Source organism: Chiloscyllium plagiosum, chromosome 5 (genome assembly GCF_004010195.1).
Source record: "Chiloscyllium plagiosum isolate BGI_BamShark_2017 chromosome 5, ASM401019v2, whole genome shotgun sequence".
In the NCBI taxonomy this organism is placed as follows: domain Eukaryota; kingdom Metazoa; phylum Chordata; class Chondrichthyes; order Orectolobiformes; family Hemiscylliidae; genus Chiloscyllium; species Chiloscyllium plagiosum.
Genome location: NC_057714.1, coordinates 88,573,235 through 88,600,111, shown reverse-complemented (window position 1 = coordinate 88,600,111; position 26,877 = coordinate 88,573,235). Strand labels below are relative to the sequence as shown.

Genomic DNA, 26,877 nt, shown 5'->3' with positions numbered 1-26,877 from the left:
CCCGCCCCCCCACCAACCCCAAAACCGTGCAACACTGCCCCCCCCGCCCCCTCTCTGGGGCCGCTGGACTGGACACCAACAACAACACTGCTGCAGTTGCCTTTGTGAGGTAAGTCTTCAAATAACTCACATACACTTACTGCAACTTTTTGACAGATTCCACGTCTGCCCTGTACAGGAGAATGTTGGAGAGATTATCTGGGGAAGGGGGATGGGTTTAGGGTACACCCCTCTGTAGAACTCCAGGGGAGAGAGAGGCGGGCAGTCAGTCATTTGGAGACGGTGTCTGTTTAAACAAAAGACGCGATCACTGTTGGAAGCACGTCTTTGTAATATTTCTATTGGGACCTCGAGACCTCCTTCAGCTAATCTGATTTTCAGATAATTGGTATTTGGATAATCGATGTTCCTCTGTAAATTGTGAATAATTGCGGTCCCAATATGGAACCCTGAGGCACGCTATTAGTCAGTGCCATCTAGCAAAGCACTCGTTTATCCCCACTCTTTGCTTCCTGTTAGTTAATTAATCCTCTATCTATACTAATACATTGCCTGAAACGCCAGGGATCTTTATCTCATGCAGCAGCCTTTACTGTGGCACCTTGTTGAATGCCTTTTTGAAATTTAGGTATACCACATCTACAGGGATCCCGTTGTCCACCATGCTCGTAATGTCTTTATGGAATTCCAGTAGATTAGTTAAGCATAACTTGCATTTCATGAACCCGTGTTGTGTCTGCCCAACAGGACAACGTCTATCGAGATATCTTGCTATTTCTTCCAGGAGAATAAATTCGAGCATTTTTCCTACTCCAGAAGTTAAGCTAACAGGCCTGGAATTCCCCATCTTTTGTCTATCTCCTTTTTTAAATAGTGGCGACACATTTTTCTGTTTTCCAATCTGCTGGAACTGCCCCAGAGTCCAGCGAATTTTGTAAAATTACCGTAAGTGCATTTGCTATTTCTCCTGCTGTCTCTTTTAGTACCCTAGAATGTATTCCATCAGGGCCAGGAGACTTGACTACCTTTAGCTCCATTAGCTTGCCCGACACTACCTCTTTCGTCATAATGATTGTTTCTGGGTCCTACGTACCTTTGTCTCCTTGTCATCAATCACTGACATGTCATTCGTGTCCTCCACTGTGAAGGCCGACACAAAATACCTGTTCTTGCCATTTCCTCATATCCGATTACTAAATCCCCCTTCTCATCCTGCAAAGGACCAATGTTTACCTTAGCCAGTCTCCGTTTTATATATTTATACAAACTTTTGCTATCTGTCTTTATATTCTGAGCTAGTTTAATCTCATAATCTTACTTTTCCTTTACAGCTTTATTTTGTGGCTTTCTGTTAACCTTTAAAATTTTCCCAATCTTCTAGTTTTACTTCTGGTCTTTGCCACCTTGTATGCCTTCCCAATTAATTTGATAGCCTCCTTATTTCCTGAGACACCCATGGCAGATTACCCCTTTTCACTGGTAAATACTTTTGCCGAACACTTTGAAAAATTACTTTGGAAGTCCTCCACTGTAAAATTTTTGCTTCCATTCTACTTTACCCAATGCCTCCCTCATCCTACTGTAATCTCCTTTGTTTAAGCACAGGACCCTGGTATTGGATTTTATCTTTGCACTTTCCATCTGTATTCTAAATCCAACCATACTGTGATTGCTTCTTCCAAGAGGATCACTAACTATGAGGATATTAATTATGCCTGTCTCATTACACAGGACCAGATCTAGGATAGCTTGCTCCCTTGTGGGAGAAAACTTCAAGAAAACTATTGCAGATACATTCAATTAACTCATCCTCAAGGCTACCCTGACTGACCTGGTTTGACCACCGACCTGTAGATTAAAATCCTGAATGATGAATGCCATACTATTTTTACAGGTTTGAGTTTAAATTCCAGTCAATGGTGACCCCATGATGTTGATAGTGGAGATTCAGCAATGATAATACAGTCGAATACCAAAGGATGATGATTGGATTCTCTTGTCGAACATAGTTATTGCAACCAGTTGTGTGGTGCAAATGTTGCTTGCCATTTATCAGACCACATATATAAGGAGGACCTTTTGCAGGATAGTAGGACGTGGTTTTTTGTGTTTTTCTATGCTACTTAGCTCGGTACTGGTTCGTCCATCCAACGTTTTTTTTATAAACTTCATAATGGTTTGGTAGGCTATATTAGTAGGTATTTGGTAGTCAGTTACATCGCTGTAGGTCTGAAGACACATGTAGGCCAAAACAGGTGGAGAGGGTAGATTTCTTGCCCTAAAGGACATTCATGAACCAGATAGATTTTTGTAACAACTACCAATTGTTCACTCTCACTATAACTGAGACAACCTCTTGATTCAAGGTTTATTAAATGAATGTATGTCCCCAAAACATAAGCCTGGGACTTTGATTTACTAGTCCAATGGCATTATCATCATCTCACTGCCTTCCCTGTATTCATATTGTTAGTTTAGACTTTGAAATCAAAAACATATTGTCTAAGTTTTGAGCAACTTCAAGTTGGGAGGGGTAGTTGATGCCAATGAGATTCCAACAACTTGCAAGAAGTCATTTATAAACTTAATAAATGGGCTAATAATTATCAAATAATATGGTGTGAAGTATTAAATTTTGGTACAGAAAAATAAGAATCTAAGTAAGATATGAGCTGACATATGTTGGAAAACAAATGCATAAATACTGCAAATTGCACTACAGACCAATAAGGCCATAATAGGTGCTGCACTTGAGGGGCTGGATTCTCTACTCCCTCTCCTAATTCTTATCTAGCAATAGGAAACTAATCACCAGAGTTCACTTTTAGAGGAATAGAATTGTGAAGGAAAAACGCTGTGCTAAATTTCTGGAGAAGGTAGAAAAATAATTTACAAATGACTCCAGAACTCTGAAGTTAAACCTATTCGCAGTGGCTGAAAAGCCTGATCCCCTAGTCATGAAAAGAGAAAATGGAGTAACGGTACAGTAATTGGGGAGAGAAACGTTCTACAGTGTTAAGGAAAGTAAATCTGTTTGCCAAGAGTACTGTAACATAATTCCTTAATTTACTGTTTTTGGAATGTTTTCCCCATGGATAGGTTTTATTATGGAGGATAAGTATTTTATAACATTTTGATGGATTATTTTTTAGAAAATGATAGATTAAATATTTTAAAATACAAATAAATGTTGGAAAAAAAAACAAAAATTGATTAATCCAAGCTGGGGCAAAGTAAAACAAATACTGTTACTCATTTGTTTATTTGAAAAAGATGCAAGTCTTTTAATCTATAAATCAGCATGTCTCAGTAAATTGAGGGTTGAGTAACCAATGAGAAAAATATTGATTTCTTTCAGTTCACTGCAAACAAGCACAAGCGTAATTCCTCTGAACATCTCTGTGCTTCATCATCATTGCTTCCACAGCATCCTGATCAAGTTAGTATTTTATTTTAATCTAAATTGTCCTGAATCACCCTTTAGGATAAATATCTCTTAAATTTGTGTTACTTGTAATTTTTAATTGTAGTTAGTCTTAATGAATTTAATTTCTTTTACTAGTAGCACTTAATTTGAAATCAAGTTTCTTCTCCTGTGAGGGTTCATCTGTTTGATTTGGCATTTACATTGTGATTGGCTAATTCTCATAATCATTTTGTGTGATTAAATTATGGAGTCATGACTTGCAATTCATTACAGTAATGTATTGTAATGAATATTTCAGTTTCATTTCTCTTCTGATAATTTATTGCCCTAGTAAGTAACAATTAAGTTGGTACTTTTTCTATAGTGGTACAAATGTGTCTTTGATTATAGCAATTATGTAAACTTTGAGCTGAGCATACAAGCATTGGTAAAGTTGAGTTTGTTTAGCTACTGGGGAGATGATGCATTTAAAAGCTTTGATATGAGCCAATGGAATCATGTATTTCCTTCCAATTTCTTGTGTTATTTAGATGTAGGGAGATTTAAGCAGGTTTTAAGTTATCATTTGATTATGTAACTTCATGCAGAAATTAGTCCTTGTCCAAGTTGTGTATTACACATAATATTGAAATTGTTAATTCATATCTTAAACAGTTTTTTTGTAGTCTTAGTTGAAATTGTTTATTTATCTTTGTTTTATTTACTAAATAATAAGCTTTCATTTTCTTTGTCCACAATTGTATAGTTAACTAATATACAAATTCCATTGAATTGAAGAAACTTCCCATTTATCTGTACAGTTTTGCAATTATATGGTAAAATAGCTTTCAATAATTTGTTTAGAAAATAATTGTTTTGATTACTCATGGAATATATTCTAAAAAATATAATCACATTCTCGTTTTAAGCTATTAAAAATTACTAGATTGATGTCTGGAATAGCACATTTTCTTATGAGGATAGTTTGGACAGGCTGGGCTTCTTTCTACTGAGATTTAGAAGGGTGAGGGGTGATGTAGTTAAAGTGTATAACATCCTGAATGGTCTAGATAATGTGGACATGGAAAAAATATTTCCTATTGTGGTTCAGTGCTGAACAAGGGAGGGGCACTGTTTTAAAATTAGGTGTCATCCCTTTCTATCAGGGGGTTGTTTTGGAACTCTTTGCTTCTGGAGGTGAAGGTTATGAATATTTTTATGACAGTGGTGAGTAGATTTTTATCAAGCATGGGAATTGAGGATTATTAGGGTAGTTAAGAACATTGAATTCGAAATGCAAGAAAATCAGCTGTAATCTTATTTGTTCAGAAAAAATCCAGGGGGCTAATTGGCTTACAAAATTGCTCCAATTTTGTATATTCATATGGATTCTTTGGAATCTTTTATTGGCTGCTGTTTCTCTTGAAGAAAGCAAGCAAGTAATCCTTATGTCTTTAGCAATGCAGTGGTCATCTCATTGCTAGGCAAACAAGAATTGTTCTATAACATTAAAGGCAAATAGCTGTTCTTTTCTCTTTTGCTGTTGCTTCCTCATACTTACAGTCCACATCAAGTCAATGCATCCTATAACTTTTTAAACTGTTTTTCTTGCGATGAGAACTATGCAACCTGCCTCAACCACTACTTATGCCTTTTCATGCCACTGCACCAATATCGTACTGTTTTCTTTGGGTTTTTTGACCTCTTTATCAATGTACTTCTTTAAACACCATTTCTATCTAATGACCTAACAGCCTATTCTATCTCACTACTATTAAAGGATGAAAGGACTTTGAGAGCTATTGCCTGTGCCTGTTCTTTAACTGCTTGATTCTTCATTCTGATTGGAGGATATCTTGATGCTACACAGAATGCACTAAGCATATCTCCTTGCCTGATGAGACTGCAGTGAGTTGGGCCCCTACTGCTCCACCACTACCACCTACACTTTCACAAACCTGTTCTCATCATACTTATCAATGCCGATTTTACGGAATCTGTTGTAAAGCATCAGCCCTATTTGTGTTAAAAAAGCAAATGGTAATGGGAAAAATAATCCACTCCCTTGTAGACCCCTGCATGTACTGAGCCAGAGGCTGCATCAGTGCCGGGTGATCATGTTACTTTCACCCAAACCTTTAGCCTGTTTGGGAATGTTTTGCTCGTCATTTTAAGTTTTGAGGACTTCGACTAACAAAAAGCAGAGATGGTTGTAATGTCCAGCCTTCCTTTTAATTTTACGTTCTCGCGATCAACAATGACTTCTAGAACTGGAAGTCGATGCTGTGATTCACATCAGTGTGCCGATTACCATGTGTAGATTAGAGAACATTGGTATTGTCACTGAACTAGCAGGTCAGAACCTCAGGCCAATATTCTTGGGTCATTGGTCTGAATCTGACCATGATTGGTCAAATTTGAACTGGTAAAATCTGGAATGAAAAGCTGATCTAATAATGACTGGGTAACTGTTGTTTATCTTTGAAGTATTATTTGTCCTTTGTACTTTCTGCCCTTTTCATTCTGTAATAGTGATTGTACGTTTGATAGATCCTGTCGAATAGGACTTGGGAATTTGCTAAATTATTTGATCCCATCCTCAGTCAAATGCTACCTTAATATCCACTGCAGTTGTTCTCAATTTGACCTGGAATTCTTCTTCACTTTTGGATCATTTGCCACTCCACTCTGGGTCTTCCAGTTCTGACAGTCATCAGACCCCGCTCTGGGTTTTCAGATTTAGCTTAATTTTTTAAAATGTATTTAGTATAAACACATAGATACAGTATGAGTTTTGATGGGCATGAATTTCAGCCACTCAAGTCCATGTAATAGTCGACCCCATAAATTTAACGTTTAAAATGTAGTCAAAATAATTTGACTATTATTTGAGTATATATGGGAAACCTCAAGTAGGTCACCTCTCAGCTTCTGACGCTCCGGGGAAAATAGCCCCAGTCTATTCAGCTTCTTCCCATAGCTCCAACCCTAGAAACATCCTTGTAAATCTTTTCTGAATTCTTTCAAGTTTCACAACATCCTTCCTAAAGCAGGGAGACTAGAATTGTACACAATATTCCAATAATGGCTTAACCAATGTCCTGTACAGCCACAACATGACCTCCTAACTCCTATACTCAATGCACTGACCAATAAAGACAGGCATACTAAACTCAGCCTTCATTATCCTATCTACCTGAGACTCCACTTTCAAGGAATTATGAAAGGACCCTACTATTAAGTGTATAAGACCTGCCCTGCATTTCCAAAATGCAGCATCTCACATTTATTTAAATTAAACTCCATCTGCCACTCCTCAGTCCATTGGCCCATCTGATCAAGATCCCATTGTATTCTGAAATAACCTTCCTCGCTGTCCACTACACCTCCAATTTTGGTGTCATCTGCAAATTTATTAACCATATCGCCTATGTTCACATCCAAATCATTTATATAATTGACGAAAAGCAGTGGACCCAGCACCGATCCTTGTGGCACACCATTGGTCATAGGCCTCCAGTCTGAAAAGCGATCCACCACCATCACCCTCCTGTCATTACCTGCGAGCCAATTCTGTATCCACTCAGTCAGTTCTCCCTCTATTCTGTGTGATCTAATCTTGATAATCAGTCTACCATAAGGAACGTCCATGTAGATCATGTCCACCACTCTGCCTTCATCAATCCTCCTCGTTATTTCTACAAAAAACTCAATCCAGTTAATGAGAGACTATTTCCCATGCACAAAGCCATGGGTTGACCATCCTTAAGCAGTCTTTGCTTTTCCAAACACATGTAAATCCTGTCCCTCAGGATTCCCTACCACATCTTGCCCACCACTCATGGCAGGCTCACTGATCTTTGGTTCCCTGGCTTTTCCATAACCACCTTTATTAAATAGGTGGCACCATGTTAGCCAACTTTCAGTCTTCCAGCACCTCTCAAATTAAGAAGGGGAATGATGTACAAAAGCATGGAAGTAACATTAAACTTGTACAAAACACTTGTTTGACCTCTGGAGTATTATTTACAGTTCTGGGTGCCACATCATACGACAGATGGAAATGCAATGGAGAGACAGTAGAAGCAATTTACAAGAACAAGAAACTTCACCTATGAGGGCAGATTGAAGAAATTGGGACTGTTTTGGAGTGAAGGCTGCTCCCTGGAGATGTGACAGACAACAAGGTGTTAGGATACAGAGTGTAGGTTCAATTGAGGTATTCAGAAATACGATAAGTATTCAAGCATTTGAGAGAAAGTATTCCATCACCTTTCAAACTTGCATCTTGTATAATGGTCAAGCTTTTAGAAGTCACAGAATTTGATACTCAGGATTTCCAATCTCTGACCTGCTCTGCAAACATGAGAAATTTGTGTGTTGTGAGTGGGAGAAGGACTTGGAGATTGAGGAGAGGGATCCAGTAATTGTCATCCAAGTTGGTACCAATAACCTTGGTCAGGCTAGAAAGGAGATTCTACTGGAAGAGTTTGAACAGTTAGGAGTTAAGTTATAAAGCAGGACCTCCAAGGACGGCAAACTGGCATTTGATAAATAAAATCAGCAAGTTAAATGCATCAATCAAAGATTGCTGTGGGTGAAATGGTTTTAGTTCATGGGGCACTTCATTAGTAGTGGGATAGAAAGGAGCTGTTCCAGTGGGATTTTATGGAGAAAGAGATTATCATTTAAGATTAATAAACTTGTACTGATGAAAAATTACTCTTTTTTATTTGAGTCATTTTCTAGGTTATTTAAGCAGTATGCCACAGCTTCTGCACACATTAATTTCAGCCTTACTTTCAGTTTCAACTCCTGATAGTTGTTTATCAAAACTTGGTTAATTCCTGTAAATTACTCTATGATAAATATTCCTTTTCCAGAGAGGTTGAAGCAACAGAGAGCCATTTTCATTTCCATGTGTTCTAAAACTCACTAGGGAAATCTTAACCAGCCTTAACATAAGCAAATCTCGACACTGGTGCTCACTTTCCACCCTACCAACCTTCGCATAAACCAAATCATCCAACGACATTTCCGCCACCTCCAAACAGACCCCACCACCAGGGATATATTTCCCTTCCCACCTCTTTCCGCCTTCCGCAAAGACGGTTCCCTCCGTGACTACCTGATCAGGTCCACGCCCCCCAACAACCCACCCTCCCGTCCTGGCACATTCCCCGGCCACCGCAGGAATTTCAAAACCTGCGCCCACACCTCCTCCCTCACCTCCATCCAAGGCCCCAAAAGAGCCTTCCACATTCATCAATGTTTTACCTGCACATCCACCAATATCATTTATTGTATCCGTTGCTCCCGATGCGGTCTCCTCTACATTGGGGAGGCTGGACGCCTCCTAGCAGAGCGCTTTAGGAAACATCTCTGGGACACCCGCAACAATCAACCACACTGCCCTGTGGCCCAATATTTCAACTCCGTCTCCCATTCAGCCGAGGACATGGAGATCCTGGGCCTCCTTCACCACTGCTCCCTCACCACCCGACGCCTGGAGGAAGAACACCTCATCTTCCGCCTCGGAACATTTCAACCCCAGGGCATCGATGTGGACTTCACCAATTTCCTCATTTCCCCTTCCCCCACCTCACCTCAGTTCCAAACTTCCAGCTCTGCACTGTCCCCATGACTTGTCCGATCTGCCTATCTTCCTTTCCACCTATGCACTCCTCCCTCCTCTCTCACCTATCACCTTCATCCCACCCCCATTCACCCATTGTACTCTATACTACTTTCTCCTCACCCCCACCCTCCTCTCATTTATCTCTCCACCCTTCAGGCACTCTGCCTGTATTCCTGAAGAAGGGCTTATGCCCGAAACGTCGATTCACCTTCTCCTTGGTTGAACCGCAGGGTCTGTTTCTGTGCTATATGACACTAAGAAACCCCAAATTCTTAAAAACCTGGACCACACCACCAAATGATTAAAGGCTTATGCCTGAAACGTCGATTCTTCTGTTCTTTGGATGCTGACTGACCTGCTGTGCTTGTCCAGCACCACATTCTCAACCCAGACCACCAAATGTATGGCAGAGTTTGGTTCAGGACCGTAGCATTTTTTTTAAAACAGTAGACAAAATGTGAGATCTAGGGGATCAATTAAAAAAAATCAAGCCACAGAATTCCATGGATTTGAACAAACAACAGTAAACTTTGCTGTACGATGTTAGAATGGTAATATAACAATAAATAATTTATAGTGAATCTTAAAGCCATTATTATTAAATGTGTATGTAATTAATGTAAGTTGACCTTTCATATTAATTCTGCACATATAAATAACATTGGACTGTATCAATTCTACTTATCTATACCTTTTCTTTTATATCAGCCAATAATTTTAAAGGTGTTCCATGCTGAATCTTTCTGCCATCTCTCTCTGACATCTCTCCTGTAAGACCCAGTGTTTGATTTTATCTTTTTTTAATGCCAAGGGATGTTTTTGGAGATTGCTGCAAGTACTGTATTTGGAACAGCACCATTAAATTGGGATAATCTGTTGGGTTTTCGGATAGGTTAAATTATTCTGTGTTCTCTTTTGTTTTTGCTTCATTCGGTAATATTGAAAATAAATCATGTTTGTTTAAAACTAAGTGGTTGGGCAAGCTGCATCACTCCTGGAATATTCACTTTACACCTGCTTAAAACAACTAGCAAAGTTGGGGTCCGGGCTACTTTCTTGAAACGTTCCGACGGGGTCTGGCCTGGTCCATAACAGTTCCCAGCCCCTGTCTAGACTGTGCACTCTCCTGCAGCTCCTTGACTTTGTTGGGGTTTCCTTTACTACTTCCACTAATCCCACTAGGTTAGCCTCTTTTAACACATCTTTTCCCTCAATGCCTTTCTTCAGCCACCAGCACTGTGATTTTGTGTGTCCCACCATTTCTCAGTGGAAATCTGAGACTTTTCACCCTCTTGGGCTTCTCTTTTCACCTCTGGTAAACTATTACCAGTGTGCTCCAATCTTTATTTTGTAGTGAAGGAGCTCCCCTTCTCCTGATTTCTACCCCTCACATGATGAAAGTCCTGTCGGAAGCTAAATTTCACCTTATGCATCAATGCATATTCATCTGCCATCTCTGCCGCTCTTCTCACTTCTTAAAATTTCTTTTCATTCACCTAAGTTCTTATCATCTCTGGAAGTGAGTTTTTAAACTCTTCCAGCAGAATAGTCTCTCGTCTATTTTTCAGGCCCTCACCCATTTATCAAAATTGCTATGTTTAATTCTTTCAAACTCAACATAAGTCTGACCTGGTTCCTCCTTTGTTTCTGAACTGCTTATATGTTTCTAGAACCAATTCATAAGCACACAAGTAGCCTTTTTGACATCTGCATAATCTCTTTACCGCTTATCTGACAGTGCTGCATATACTTCACAAGCTCTGCCTACCAGCTTAGTCTGAACTAGCATTACCCACAAGTTCTCTGGCCACTCCATCTGCTTAGGCGAAAGTGAGGACTGCAGATGCTAGAGATCAGAGTCAAAAATGTGGTGCTGGAAAGCACAGCAGGTCAGGCAGCATTCGAGCAGGAGAATTGGAGATTCTTCTGCTCCTCGGGTGCTGCCTAACCTGCTTTTCCAGCACCACACTCTCGGCTCCATCTGCCTAGCCCACTTTTCAAATGAAGTCAAGAAGGCTTCGACATCTTTCTCATCGAAATCTGGCAATGTTTAACATATTTATATATATCCCTACCTTCATCCTTCATCTCCATCCTGTTAACTTGACTTTGCTGACTAATTCACATATTTTGAAGTTCAAATCTCTCTCCCTTTCTCTTTGTTCAGCCAAGAATCTTTTCTCCCTTTCTTTATCTTTTATCATGGCTCTTCTTTCCCTTTCTTTGTCTTCTATCTCCATTTGCCACAATTACAATTTAAGTTTTTCTAACTCTACTGCACCTTTCTGTTTCTCTACACCTAAGCGCTTGACTGACTCCATTACAATTTCACCTTTCCTTTTGTCCCTTGTTAAACCCAATTCTAACCTACTTGCTAATTCTAAAAGCATATCCTTCTGTCTTTATAAACTTCCTTGGCAAGTTTGGGAAGCATCTTTAAACCCCAGAACCTCTTCCGCGATGTTAAGAACTATTTCTCTTACTTTTAATTTAACCAACCATAAGTAACTGAAATTAAACAAATTTTCTCACCTAAGTTTTATTTAAAGATCTAGGACACTTAGTTGCCAAGTGTTTAAATCTGATAGGTCCTTTTGTTCCCCAAATCTGTCCAAATCCCTGACTGGAACAGGGATAAATCTTGGATGACAAGCCCCCAAAGTGTTAGGACGTGGAGGTCGAACCTTTCTGTAAATTAAAACCAAACACTCAGAAAAGCTTGCCTCATCTCATAATATGTTAAAATGTAAGCAAGTGACAGAGAACTCCTAAATTCCACTATTTAAAGAAAAGTAACAATCTTTATTGGTTCCAACTCTAATAGTGAACATGACACAAAAGCTATTCACAAATCCAAGCCCCCTTTCACATAACTACTTACTATCTGACCCCAGCTCTATAAAATAATATGTTGTTCCAATAACACATTTATTAAATGCTGCATTAACTTAATCTCAAGACCCCACACTCTGTCTTCGATGTTTTCACTCTTCTGGCTGTTGATCTTCCTGGGTTGTCGTCTTTCTTTCTTTACTGTGAATATGTTTCACATGAAAACGTACCTTTGATTGAGATTGTTTTCTAATTTCTTTTGAGCAAGATATTAGTTGGGCAGTCGATGTCTGACTCTGATCGATGGCAGTTGCTCTCCCTCTAATTTCCAAAATACCAAGTTTCTATACCCCCCATGACACATTAGATTCTTATTATTTGATTGCTCTCCAGGTGTCAAAACAGTAACATTCAAATTCTATTGGCTTCTTGTATCCTGGGCATAATTTAAATTAATTGGTTAAATTCAAATTGTTGTCAAAACAACAACCAAGACTCGAGTATCAGTTTAACAGCCAATTGTTACATTTGGAACACCCTGATCTTTAGCTGGCAGCTGTGGCTGTACTTTAAATTCAGAAAAACACTTTCTATCTTAAAGTGATCATACATGCTTTTGACTTTGCAACACAGGATGATCTACTTTTTGTTTTGCAGTGAAGGATCTCCCCTTCTCCCAATTTCTATCCTTCATGGAATGAAATTTCTGTTGGAAGCTAAATTTTGACTGATACACCAGTACATATTCATCTGCCATCTCTGCATCTCTTCTCACTTCTTGAACTTTCAATTCATCCATAGAAGTTCTTATCATCTCTGGAAGTGAGTTTTTAAATGCCTCCATGAGAATGATCTCTCTATGTCTTGTCTATTTTTAAGGTCCTCACCCAGCTATCAAATTTGCTATGTTTAATTCTTTCAAACTGAACGTAAGTCTGACCTGATTCCTCTTTTGTTTCTGAACTGTTGTCTATACGCTTCTGGTACCAATTAGTAGGCACTAAAAATAGTCCGTTTGACGTCTGCATAATCTCTTTACCCCTCATCTGACAATGCTGTAAACACTTGACAAGCTCTGCCGACCAGTTTAGTCTGAATTAACATTCCTCCAAGTTCTCTGACCAATACATCTGCCTAGCCAATTTTTCAAATGCAATAAAAAGGCTTCAACATCTTTTCATCGAAATGTGATAATGTTTCAACATATTTGTATATATCCCTAACTTCTCCCTTCATCTCCATCCTCTTAAGTTGGCTTTTCTGACTAATTTGCAACTTATGAAGTTCAAACTCTCTCTCTTTTCCTTTTTACTCAACTAAAAATCTTCTCTCCCTTTCTTTATCCTCTGCTTGTAATCGTAATTCAAACAGTTTCATTTCCTTTTCTGTTTCTTTTTCTTTGTCTCTAAATCAGTCTGTTATTAGCCATTTCCAAAGATTCTGATGACTTTTCGAGCATATTTAAATGTCAAGCTATTTCTCTGTAACTACTTAGTTCTTCACAGACACAGGCAACTCCAACTTGTCTGCCAACTCCAGTAGCATTTTCTTGCTTACTTTTTGTAAAACTCCCAAAGTCACTTCTTCCACCCACAGAAAACATCTAGTAACTGTGCCATTTCTCTCACTTTTAATCTAACGAACCACAAGTAGCCAAAATTAAACTGATTTTCTCTCCTAAATTTTATTTAAAGATCTAGGATACTAATCCCCAAGTGTGTTTAAATCTGCTGGGACCTTTCCTACCCCAAATGTGTTGAAATCTGTCCAAATCCATCCAGATTCCGGACCTGATCCATCCAGATCTGTTTGCACTCATCCAAACCTGTCTAAATCCTGGACCTGAGCCCCCAATCTGTTACAATGCGGAGGTCGAACCCCTCTGCTAATTAAACCTAACACCACAGAGAAACTCGCCTTGTTTTGTAATCGCCTAAAAGTGTGAGTGACTGAAATGAAACCCCTGATGTCAATTGTTTAAAGAAAAACTAACAGTTTGTTTTCCTAACTCTAACAATGAACACTAAGCAAAAACTATTAAAAATTTCAAGCTCCCTTTTTCAATCAAATAATAAGAATCTAATGTGTCATGGGGGGTATCTGCCCCCAACTCTATAAAAATACTGCTCCAATAATACAATTATTAAACATTAAATCTACTTAATCTCTCAAAGTCCATACAGTCTCTTATGCTGTCTTCCTTCTGATTCCGCTATCTTCTCCCTGGGTCATATTCTATGTTTTGTTTTACTGTTTTTACTGGAAAAGATATGTTTGATTGATACTGCCTTCTGAGATTTCTTTGAAATAACATGCTGTCATGTTCAGTGGGCAGTTAGCTGCAATTTTCAAAATTCCCTTTTTATGCCCCCAACATCCTACTCATTGGTCTGGTGTTGTCAATACAATAAAATTCCAATTCAATTGTTTTTTGGTATCCGGGGCATAATCTAAATTAATTGGTTAAATTCAACTCTGGTTGCCCTAACATCAGTTCACAACCCCAAGCTGATTCTTACATATGATCAATTCTCAGCACTCTCTGTACCTGTCAGCTAATCACAGACACATGTGTTATAACAATCTCTCAGTTCTGAAAAGGCACCTCTCTCTTAAATACACTCTTTCAACGTCATAACATGTGGATATCTTAGCAATTTCTCAAAGATGTCGGCATGGACGGGTTGGACCGAAGGGTCTGTTTCCATGCTGTGCATCTCTATGACTCTATGAAAAAGACCCATTAGATCATCAATTCTTATTAAACTTAAGGGATCAGGGGGTCAGGGAGTCCAGAACTAGAGAGCATAGTTTAGGATGAGAGGGGAAAGATATAAAAGAGACCTAAGGGGCAACCTTTTCACACAGAGGGTGGTATGTGTATGGAATGAGCTGCCAGAGCAAGTGGTGGAGGCTGGTACAATTGCAACATTTAAAAGGCATTTGGATGGGTATATGAATAGGAAGGGTTTGGAGGGATATGGGCCAGGTGCTGGCAGGTGGGACTATATTGGGTTGGGATAGCTGGTTGACATGGACGGGTTGTACTGAAGGGTCTGTTTCCATGCTGTACATCTCTATGACTCTAACTCTTTATCTTTTCCGATCTGACCTTGTTATTCCCTTTCAAGTCACTCTGATTGCTTTCACTCTTTCTTTCTTTGGTCTAAGCTCCCCTGATATCTGTAAACTGCACTCAAAAGAAATTACATGTATATACCTCCAGCTGTTCACATGCAGCTAGCTTCACGGAGCCAGTTTTTTTTTCCTTGAGTTCCAATCTTGCTCAGTTGCATCAAACAATTACACCTTGTGAGCTTTTCAACCCCCACTCACTCAGCTGCATGTAACATTAATATAAGCAGTCATCTTTCAAGCCCCTCAGGTTTTCCTCGGATCAAATGTCCCTCGAGCCTGGACTCTTCATAGAGTCCCCTAGACAGATTTTGTGTAACTTAGCTGCCTTCCAAGTAATACAGCTCACTTATGTGCTCCTGACACTTGGTTTTCTCATGTCTGTCTCTCATCTTCACTCACTGCCTATAACCTTTCAACTGCTGTGCAGTGACCCCTGAACTGTCCTATTGAAAATGTTGCAATCGGCCTCTCTCATTACTAGGCAGAACTGAATGTAACCACCCAGCAACAGTTTGGATCGGATGTGCTCTGAATATTATAATTTGCAGATTGCTGGCTTCTGTGTGTAAAAAGCTTAAGAAAGATTCAGCACAGTTTAAAAATATAATTTTGAAGTTATGAATTGCAGGCATAGCTTGAATATCATGAATAATTCTTTGAATGTCTCTCAATTCTTGCACAAGTCTCGAATGTCACTGAGCAGGATTATGTAATGTGAGTTAGGCTGATTGTATCTTTGCCGTGTGCAATGCCTAAGTCAATGATGTGCAAGATTGTACACTTAATATAATTCTTTCCAGCAGTTTGGGCTTGCCCGATCATTTTGGAGGGCATTTAACAACAACCTTACTGCTATGGGTCTCGAGTTGCATATAGGCCAGAACATTTTGTTTTGTGTATCTATACTTAATACGACATTACTAGGTAAAATAAAAATTCTAATCATGGTTTAACTTGCATGTTCTTTCTTTGAGTCAGTTACAATGTTACTACATTATTTCTGTCTTTTTAGGAACCTCCAACTAGTCCAAAATCAATCCATGATAGCAACAATGAGCCCCCGTCTTCGCCAAAATATTTACAGTCACCACCAATTGTAAGTATACATGCAGCAGCAACCAAAAAGGATTTCCCATTAGGAGCTGTTGTTGTATAGTTGTGTGCACCTATCTCTAGGCCAGAAGGCCTAGGTTCAAAAGCCAACTCCCAATGTGCTAGATACAGAAGTGTATCATAACCTGTTCAAAGCTTAGATTCTTAAAACAAATGTCTATTAAAGTGGATCCAAATATCAGCTATAAAAATCAATAATTTGTTCTAATGAAGGGCCATGAATTGACTTAAATAGAAATCATTTAAACAACACCATTGCTTATTGTTGATGTGCAATGCAAAACAATTTTTTTCATTGCATTTGCAGGTTTCAGAAAAATATGGATTACTTTATGTAACAAAGATCACAGAGAATGGCAAGAAAGTCAGGTGGGTAGATAAGACATTGGCAACTGATTTGAAAATTCAAATCATTTAGTGTTTGCTGGTGATTTTGGTCTAATGGTAAACACAACAGCTAAATGAAAAAAACACTCGTCATAAACAGACGATAAAATGTTTCCAATTTGACATGATATCCTAACCAATTTTTAGTCCTAACATTTGTAATTGATGACCTGCTTATTACTTTATAAACGGGCTATTATTGGAAATGCATACCTCAAGGCAATTTCAACTATATCGAGTTTTGATATGTGTAAAAGAATTAAAGAGGAGAAAGTGAGGGCTGCAGATGCTGGAGATCAGGAAGAAGGGCTTATGCCCAAAATGTCGATTCTCCTGTTCCTTGGATGCTGCCTGACCTGCTGCGCTTTACCAGCAACACATTTTCAGCAAAAGAATTAAAGACTCCTGTTTAAAAAAGTATTGGATCCTTGTCTTTATGAACAAAGACACTGAGGACTTTGAAAGACCAAAGGATGAGTGGGAAGTTTAAAAGAAAACCATTTATTATCACAAAACCACCTTCAACTGTGTCCATTTGCAGATTTATTGGAGGCAGATCAGAGGTCACTAATCCACTCTTAAGAACCAAGTTTCTCAGTAGAAGCTTTTAAGTCAGCTGTGTGCCCTTCTTTCGACTGGAGTTTTATTTTAACACTTGGAAGCCATGTTTCCTGGAGCTTGGGAAAATCCGTCACATAGAAGGAGACATAAGGGCTGAACCCACAGGATAAATACTCTTGGAACAATATGTACTCTTGACCCAACAAGCTTACCTTTGTCAAGCATATGGTTTTTCCCTAGACAGCTGGCTATAAGTTTTAAAGGTGGAAAGATTTATAAGAAATCCTGCAATTAATTTCAATAAGCCATCTGAGGAAACCAAATCTCATGAATTTCCTGTCTGAAATTTGCCTATTTCCTCCCACATCTCAACCTCCAAATTTTCTGAAATTCATATTTTGACCATAAAGTACAAAACAAGGAGGTTGTAAAGATATCAATGTCTTAAATGGACTAAGTAGATCTTCTGTAATGACAAAGTGATGAAAAGTCAATAAAATAAGGAGAAAAGAAACTGTTCCAGGGTAAAAAGATCAAAGAAAGTAGAGAAAATAAATTTAAGATAATTAGCTAAGAAAGGCAAAGACAAGCTACAGGAATGTACTTGCGTAAGGATGATGGAATCAGATTTGATCTTTTTCAAAAGAAAATTAAATTCTGAAATGGGGAGAAATATGCAGCCCTCTCTGGCAAGGCTGGGGGTCAGAACTGTTTTCAGAGAGTTGGCATAGTGGCTATCTTCAGTGCTGCTACTTTTTATCTATGTAGGGATGCTGAATTCAGTTCAGAGTAGGGTATGGATTGAAAGCATATTGGGTACAGGTATAAGTTGAAAATAGATCAGAAACACAGGCAGGGTGTTGAATTGTGCACATGGTTGGACAAGGTGTACGGTGAATGGCTGGGTTTGAGGTCATCAAATATTAACCACTGGCACCATCTAGCCATTTGTTTCTGTTCACTCAACAAATTATAGAAATATCATTGCAAAGGCCTCTATAATTCAATTTATTCTCTTTGAAAGGAATTATATCTTGATGTTCTGCCAGTGTTATCGTCAGAAAGTATCATGTTTATTTTCTCTAAGCAGAAAATCACCTTTGGGGATGTTAATCCAGTCAGATAAAGGTGTTAACCCTTTATCTGAGTAGAGCCCAAATCAGGAAAGGAAGATGTAGGAGCAAATTATTGCAGATGCTGGAATCTGTACTGAAAACAAAAAATGCTGGGGGTCACAACAAGTCAGATAGCACCAAAACATTATCTTTCTCTCAGTCCACGGATGCTGTCTGACCTGCTCTGATCCCAAGCATTTGTTGCTTTCACGAGAAGAGGATGGTGATGTAAGTGCTGTTGCAAAAATAACAGGATATTGAGCAACAAACAAGAGTTGGCAGAAGCTGAAAAAGTAGCCTCAGCAGAGCCGTTATCTTGTGTGGCTATGGTTGGGACAGTCACCAAGAGGTGGGTCACGAGTGAGACAGAGATTGAAATGTCATGCTTGAGAGCTTGAGAATTGACTTTGTTATTGTATATGGCACATTTTGTTTGGTAGAAGTGCATTGTTATCTTCAATTAAACAATAAGTTCAGAAATGGTTCTGGGATTTAGTCGATCATTAGGACAGTGGTGTCGGTTTTTGGAACATGACTGAAAGGACATGTTTGTAGGCCCAGAAACTAATTATATAAACAAATGGAATAGCTTTTTTTAAAATAGAAATATTACAACTATTTGAAAATGAATACAATGATTAATAACTATATTTCATGCTACTAGCTCAGTAATTATTCATTTGCTTAGTAAATTGAAATGCATAAACTATGTGCATTGAATACGCAAAGTTTTAATGCATGCTTTTTAATTGTAACTTTGTTAAAATAACTCTATGTATTTTAATTTTAACACATTTGCTTGTAGGAAGAATTGGACATCGTCTTGGACAGTCTTGCAAGGGTCATCTCTGCTATTTGCTAAAAATCAAGGCAGTGGAAGTGGCTGGGTAATTAATATTTCTGCCATGTTTTTTAATGTAGTGCATTCATAGTATCCTTTCATTGTCATAAAATTATGTGGAGTAATTTTACTGCAATGTTAATAAATTGTTTAAATCCAATTGGCCCAATAACAGTAGTGAAGTTATGCACCAGCAATGTGTTATACTGTAAGCACATTACATTGCCTATCATTTTCAACATGGATTGTTGAAAAATTATTATAATAATTAGTGAGTGCAAATGACAATATCTGACTTCTGAATTTTTTCTTCTTAGCCACTTCACAGATAGCCATTAAATTACATTGCATTGTATTGCAATTTCTAATTCATGATTTTAAAAAATATCTTTTGAAATATGCCACTACTGACACAACCTATTTCTTATGAACCAATATTATTAAGTTTTCAGCAATTTGTAATGTAACCATTTGGGTCAGCCAGTTAAGCAATAATTTATTATAGTTAAGTTTTCTGGGATTTTCATCCACATTGTTGTTGTATGCACTGTTACATAGCTTTCTTTCGCAAACAAATTAAATCTAGTAATGTTTTATATGTGTATGGATAGGATTAAGAAAGTAGCCAGTACAGTGTGTATTTAGTTTCAAGATATAAATAGTAATTTTTTTTCTTTTAACTGGCAACTCAGCTGAGCGATATCTAGTTGATAGTGTTATAATACAATGAGCAGCATTATGCATTTTGCTGGGTGACTTCTCATAATACATTTAACAGCTTTATTGCATTCCTTTTATTTATTTGTTCTTTTATTTGTTCTGGTGCAGGGTAGTAGTGGGGTTAGCAGCTAATTCAAAAAAAATGTTTGATAACATTGTTCAGCAATAAGAACACAGTGTGCATTTTGCTATTTCAGCCGAGCTAGTTGTACATAATGCACCTGGACTTCCAAATGTTCTCAAGTTTACTGAATAATGGATTTACACATTTAGATTTGCTACTTAAGATATTTTAAATGATCAGTTTCTTCCAGTATTGATCAACAGTCTATTTGTTCCTTCACAAAACAGCTTGATAATCATCCATATCATTGCCTTTTGAGAAATGTGGACGAGAAAGCATGCATGCACTACCTATGCACATAACAATAGTAGCTGCATTTCAAAGTGGTTCCTTGATTGTTGATACTTTAAAACATTCTAGACTTGATACAAACTAAAACTCATGACACCATTACATTATTGGAATATCTGATATGCAACTCAATATAAATATGTTTTCATAGATGTAACCCTGTTCCATCATCTTAAAAGCAGTTTATACTTAAATTTTTGTTGATCAACCTGTAAAATCAAGAACATGAAATTCGCACTGCCTGAATGTGTGGTAGAGCCCAGTTCAATCTATAAATTCAAAAAGGAGTTAGACTGTTATTTGATAGGAATATGTGCAGGGTTATCGAATACAGGTAGATAATGGCTTAAAATGAAATGCTCATTCGGAGGGTCAGTGCAGACACAACAGGCTCAGTGCTGTAATAATTGAATGATGTTAAAGATATTTATTGTTAATTAATATGAATAAATATGAAAGTATTTCTGTTGAAGTGGTCACAATTATTTTCTCCCCTTTTGTTTTGCAATTCTTTCCCTTTTACAATCACTCCTGATCAGTCTATGGAGCAGCACGGTTGCTCAGTGGTTAGCACTGCTGCTTCACAGCACCAGGAACCTGGGTTTGATTCCATCCTCTGCATGGAGTTTGCACATTCTCTCTGTGTCTGCATGGATTTCATCCAGGTGCTCTGGTTTCCTCCACAGTCCAAAGGTGTGCAGGTTAGGTAGATTGGCTAAATTCGATTTGATTAATTGTAATCACGTGTGCCTAAGTACCTTGAATTGAAATTAATTGAATTTATTGTCACGTGTGCCAAGGCACAGTGAAAAGTTTTGTCTTGCGAGCAATACAGGCAGTTCACATAGTTTAATAGCATAGATAAGTAAATAGTAGGTAAACAGTGGCAAAAACAAAAAACACCGGTACAGGTGAATGCTTAGAGTTTGAGAGTCCATTCAAAAAGGAGTTAGACTGGTTTTGATAGGAATATGTGCAGGGTTATGGGGATACAGGTGGATAAAGATTTAAAGTGAAATGCTCATTCAGTGAGTCAGTGCAGACACAATGGGCTCAGTGCTGTAATAATTGAATGATATTTATTGTAAATTAAAATGAATAAATATTGTTTTGCGAGCAGTACAGGTAGATCATAGCAACAAACTTGACGCTGTCAACCTTCTCAACCTCTGCTCCATTGATGTAGATAGGGATATGGAGTGACCTCCTCCCCTCTTTCTGAAATCAACAATCATTTCTTTTGTTACGCCAGCATTGAAAGAGACGATGTTGTGGTGCAATGATAACAACAAGCCCTCTGCCTCCTTTCTGTATTCTGAGTCATCGTTGTTTGATATCCATCCTACCATGGTGCTATCATCAGCACACTTGTGGATGGTATTTGTACAAAACTTGTCTACACTGTCATGAGTATGCAGGGATTACAATAAGGGGCTGAGAATGCATATTGTGTGGGGGGGGTCCAGTGTTGAGAGTTATCATGGAGGAGATGCAGTTGTCCATCTTCACTGATTATAGTTTTTGGGTCAGGAAGCTGAGGATCCAGTTGCAGATAGCGGAGCCAGGGCCTAGGTCTCAGAGCTTTGAGATTAGTCTGGAGGGCATTATGGTGTTGAAGGCAGAACTGTAGTTGACAAGTAAAAATCTGACATAGTTGTCCTTTTGTCCAGATGTTCCCGGGATGGGTGCTGGTCTAGAGAAATGGCTAGTGGACCTGTTACATCGGTAGGCAAATTTCAGGGGATCGAGGGAGGCTAAGAGTTGATGTGGGCCATGAGTCTAGATTAGAGTGGTGCTAGAAAAGCACAGCAGATCAAACAGCATCCAAGGAGCAGGAAAATCGATGTTTCGGGCAAAAGCCCTTCATCAGGAACTTTTGCCAGAAACATTGATTTTCCTGCTCCTCGAATGCTGCTTGATCTGCTGTGCTTTTCCAGCTCCACTCTAATCTAGACTCTGATTTGCAGCAAGTGCAGTCCTCACTTTTGCCAACCTCTCAAAGCATTTCCTGATTATGGAGATCAGAGCCACTGGGCAGTAGTCAATAAGGCACGTTGCATGTGTTTTCTTGAATACTGGGCTGATGGTGGTCTTGCAGCAGTTGGGGACTTCGGCTTGTAGGAGGGAAAGATTAAAGACGTCAGTGAATAGTTCTGCCAGCCGGTCCACACAGAGTCTAAGTGCACAGCTGGGACTCTGTCTGAGCCTGTTGCTTTCTTGTATTGACTCTCAGGAAGACTAACCTGACATCTGCAATGGTGACGGAGGGAACAGCTGTATCCAGGGCTGTTGGGTAAGTGACACCATAACTTTGGCATTCTACTCAAAATGAGCATAAAACGCATTCAGTGCATTAGAGACGGATGTGTTTTTGTCCATTATCTTGCTCTGCTTCATTTTGTATCCTGTTATGTTGTGTATGTCTTGCCACAGGCAGCACATGTGCTTATTTTGGTTTGGGCCACTAACTTGGTTCAGTGCTATCTCTTGCCATCTCTAATGGCTTTGCGGAGGTTATTTCTGGATTTTCTGTATAGATCTGAGTTGTCCAATCCTGCACACGTGGTCTGCAATAGGCAGTGGATTTCCCAGATTATCCAAGATTTCCGGTTGGGGGAACACCTGGATTGACTTCTTTGACTCTCAACGCTCCATGCACTTACTAATGAAGTCTGTGACTTTGGTGGCGTACTTGTCTAAGCTTCTCGCTGAGTTCTTCAAAATGGTCAAGTCGACCAATTCCAAACAGTCCTGAAGAAACTCTTCCCCTGCCTCAGACCAGCATTACACTATTTTCTGTGAATGGTCCTCCTGTTTCAGCTTCAGTTTGTAAGCTGGGAGGAGGAACTCAGAATTGTGATCTGATTTTCTGGATGAGGGATGGAGCAGTCAGTGTCTTTAATAATTATTTGACATCAGTCCAGGATGTTTGGTCCTCTAGTGAGGAAGGAGATGTGTTGATGCTATTTTGGCAGCACCCTCTTGAGGACACCAGCCATGATGAATAAGGCCTTAGTGAATTTCATCTCCAGAGCGTTTGTGGAGGTGTAAATTTCATCCAGTGTAAATTGCCCCTTGTGTCCAGAGATGTGCAGGTTAGATGGGTTAGCCATGGTATAAATGCAGGGATACACTGGGTCTGGGTGGGATACTATTTGTAGGGTTGGTGTGGACTCAATGGGCTGAATGGCTTGCTTCCACACTAGGAATTCAATGAAGTCGTAAGCTCTTGTGTGAGAAGGAGTCACTAAGTGTATAGCACCACTATTCTGTGTCTTTTTGTTGCTGTGAGAAACTGAATAGCATCCAGGATTCCTCTGAGGAACTCTATAAACATATGCTTGTAATTTATCAGTACTTTGCAAGTCCTTGTCCCCAGTATTACATTTAGCATTTCAGAAGATAATTGAATAATTTTTCTACTTCAATTATAGCCACAGCGTGGCCTTTTGCCTAGGATTTGTATCCCATATAAGAAGGGACTGCTACTAAAGTATTACTGAAAGGTTTGGAATTGAAATTCCAATATCTCTAATAGTATCAGTTGTACATAAAAATATTTGTGTCCAGGAGCTCTACACAGCATCAAATGACAACAATATGATGGTGTGAGACCATGATGTCACAGTTATCAACAGACTAATAAAACACACACATACAAGCTTTGGCCTATGAGTATAAACTAAACTTTTTATTAATGTGAACAAGAACAGTTGACCCTGTTCTGGGGCTATATAAAATATCACCCAAAAGTTTTCAGCTAAGGTCATAGTCATAGAGCTGCACAGCACGGAAACCGACCCTTCGGTCCAACTTGCCATGACAACCAGTATCCTAAATTAATCTAGTTCCATTTCCCAGCAATTGGCCCATATCCCTCTAAACCCTTCCTATTCATATACCCATCCATATGCCTTTTAAATGTTTTAGTTATACCAGTCTCCCTCACCTCCTCTGGAAACTCATTCCATGCATACACCACCTTCTGGATGAAAAAGTTGCTCCCCAGTTGCCCCTCCAGTCTTTCCCTTCTCACCCCAAACCTATGTCAACCAATTCTGGACTCCCCCACCCTTGGGAAAAGACCTTGGGTATTCACCTCATCCATGCCCCTGATGATAAGGTATTTTTGACTTGCTAGTATTCTGACCAGGTTGGGGAGAAGTACGAAGATCAATTGCTGCAGTGAGAGTATTACAGTCTTTAAGGAGAAAGTGAAGACTGCAGATGCTGGAGATCAGAGCGGAAAATGTGTTGCTGGAAAAGCGCAGCAGGTCAGGCAGCATATTACAGTCTTTAATATGTATGAGACCAGTAATGTAGGACTAATTACACTATAGTTGAAATCTCATTGAGGAGAAGACCAGGAAAGGAAAGAGGATGATTCTTAGGTGGTATTGTATTGAATGGCAATAGATTGAGAAAGAGGGAGATGCAATATGACCCTGGTGACTTTGTACACCAGTTGCTGAAAGTAAACATGCAGGTGCAGCAGGCAATGAAGAAGACAAATGATATGTCAGCCTTCTTGATACAATTGTATTGGAACTTGGTATGATCACACCTGGAATTTTGTATGCAGTTTAGGTCTGCTTCTCTAAGGAAGGATGTTCTTGCTTTGGAGAGCATTCAAATAAGGTTTACCCATCCGATTCCTGGAATGGCAGGACTGATGTGTGAAGAGAGATTGGATTGAATTGGACAATTTTCATTGGAGTTTAGAAGAATGGAGGTGGATTTCCTAGAGGCCTAACAATTCGAACAGGACTCAATAGAGCACATGCATGATCCAATGACTGGGGGAGCCTAGACCAGTGGCCACAGTCTGGGATATTGCAGCTTTGTAGAACTTTAGTTGGGCCACATTTGGAATATTGTGTACAGTTGTGGTCACCACACTGCCAGACTATGTGGCCTGGTTTGGAGGATATTAGCTGTGAGGAGAGATCGGTCAAAATTGATTTGTTTTCACTTGAATGTTGAAGATGAGGAGAGATCTGAATAAAGTTTACAAATTGAGAAGCATAGCTAGAATGGATAGCTGGAATCTTTTTCCCAAGATCAAAATGTCACATATAAGGGACATTGGTTTAAGGTAAAAAGGGGGGGGGTAAGTTTAAAGGAGATGTGAGAAGCAAGTTTTTTTTGCACAGGGTGGTAAGTGCCTGGATTGCACTGTCAGGGTGTTGGTGGAGGCAGATACGATAACAATGTTTAGGAGTCATCTTGATAGGTATATGAATAGTCAGGGAATGAGGAATATGGACCGCATATATGCAAAAGATTTTTAGTTTAGAAAGGCATCATATATTGGGCGCAGTCTTGGTGGGTCAAAGGACCTTTTCCTGTGGTGTACTGTCCTTTAGGAGAAAGTGAGGACTGCAGATGCTGGAGATCAGAACTGAAAATATGTTGCTAGAAAAGCGCAGCAGGTCAGGCAGCATCCAAGATTATGAGGTAAGCCATTTAAGACCGAGGTGACGAGAAATGTCTTCACCCATAAAGTGGTGAACCTGTGGAATTCTCTGTTACAGACAGCAGTTGAGGACAAAACATTATATGTTTTCAAGAATGAGTTAGATATATTTCTTGGATCTAAAGGGATCAAATGTATGGAAAGAAAGTGGGAATAGCGTACTGAATTGGATGATCATATTGAATGGCAGAGTTAGCTTGAAGAGCCAAATGGCCTACTCCTCCTCCTATTTTCTGTGTTTCTATGTGTCTACATTGGAATGAGCAAGGAGTAGTGTGTAAGTAGGCTTTACAAAGTAGGTGGTAACAAAGCATCATTGCCTTTACAAAAATATGGAACCCCAGACTAGGGTGAGGATGATCCTCTTAGTACCAGTGAAAATCACTGTTGCTGTTTCCTTTTGTACAACTAATTCAATTCTGTCTCAGTAACATCTTTTAGGTTAGCATCCATTGATCTGTGCAGAAGATGACAGAGGCAACCTGCAGGAGAAGAGATTATTTTGTCTTGTTTCATTTCCCAGAAGAAAGAAGACCAGGATGAAAGAGCATGTGAATTCACTTTGATAATGGACTTCCTGAGGGTCCCGTTAATAGACAATAGGTGCAGGAGTAGGCCATTCAGCCCTTCGAGCCTACACTGCCATTCAATGTGATTATTCCTAATCAGTATCCTCTTCCTGCCTTATCTCCATAACCCTCGATTCCACTATCTTTGAGAGCTCTATCCAGCTCTTTTTCTTAAATGAATCCAGAGACTGGGCCTCCACTGTCCTCTGGGGCAGAGCATTCCACACAGCCACCACTCTCTGGGTGAAGAAGTTTCTCCTCATCTCTGTCCTAAATGGTCTAACCCGTGTTTTTAAACTGTGTCCTCTGGTTCGGCACTCACCCATCAGCGGAAACATGTTTCCTGCTGCCAGAGTGTCCAATCCTTTCATAATCTTATATGTCTCAATCAGATCTACTCTCAGTCTTCTAAACTCAAGGGTATACAAGCCCAGTCGCTTCAGTCTTTCAGTGTAAGGTAATCCCGCCATTCCAGGAAGTGACCTCGTGAACCTACACTGCACTCCCTCAATAGCCAGAATGTCTTTCCTCAAATTTGGAGACCAGAACTGCACACAGTACTCCAGGTGTGGTCTCACCAGGGCCCTGTACAGCTGCAGAAGCACCTCTTTGCTTCTATACTCAATTCACGAGTACTATAGATGGATCAGTTTTTGTCCAGTGTGT

The 26,877-nt window shown here is 39.2% G+C and overlaps 1 protein-coding gene across 7 annotated transcripts in view; it reads left to right on the top strand.

Moving 5' to 3' along the window:
- The window catches only part of arhgap12b (Rho GTPase activating protein 12b), a 199,258-nt gene that overhangs the window by 132,059 nt on the left and 40,322 nt on the right, over positions 1 to 26,877 (top strand). For 6 of the 7 annotated variants that reach the window (XM_043690603.1, XM_043690597.1, XM_043690602.1 and 3 more), the window contains 4 exons: positions 3,359 to 3,439; positions 16,027 to 16,110; positions 16,435 to 16,496; positions 18,996 to 19,077. In XM_043690603.1, coding sequence (XP_043546538.1) covers positions 3,359 to 3,439; positions 16,027 to 16,110; positions 16,435 to 16,496; positions 18,996 to 19,077 — 309 coding nt within the window. The remainder of the gene's footprint in view (positions 1 to 3,358; positions 3,440 to 16,026; positions 16,111 to 16,434; positions 16,497 to 18,995; positions 19,078 to 26,877) is intronic. The other variant, XM_043690598.1, reaches the window with a different exon arrangement.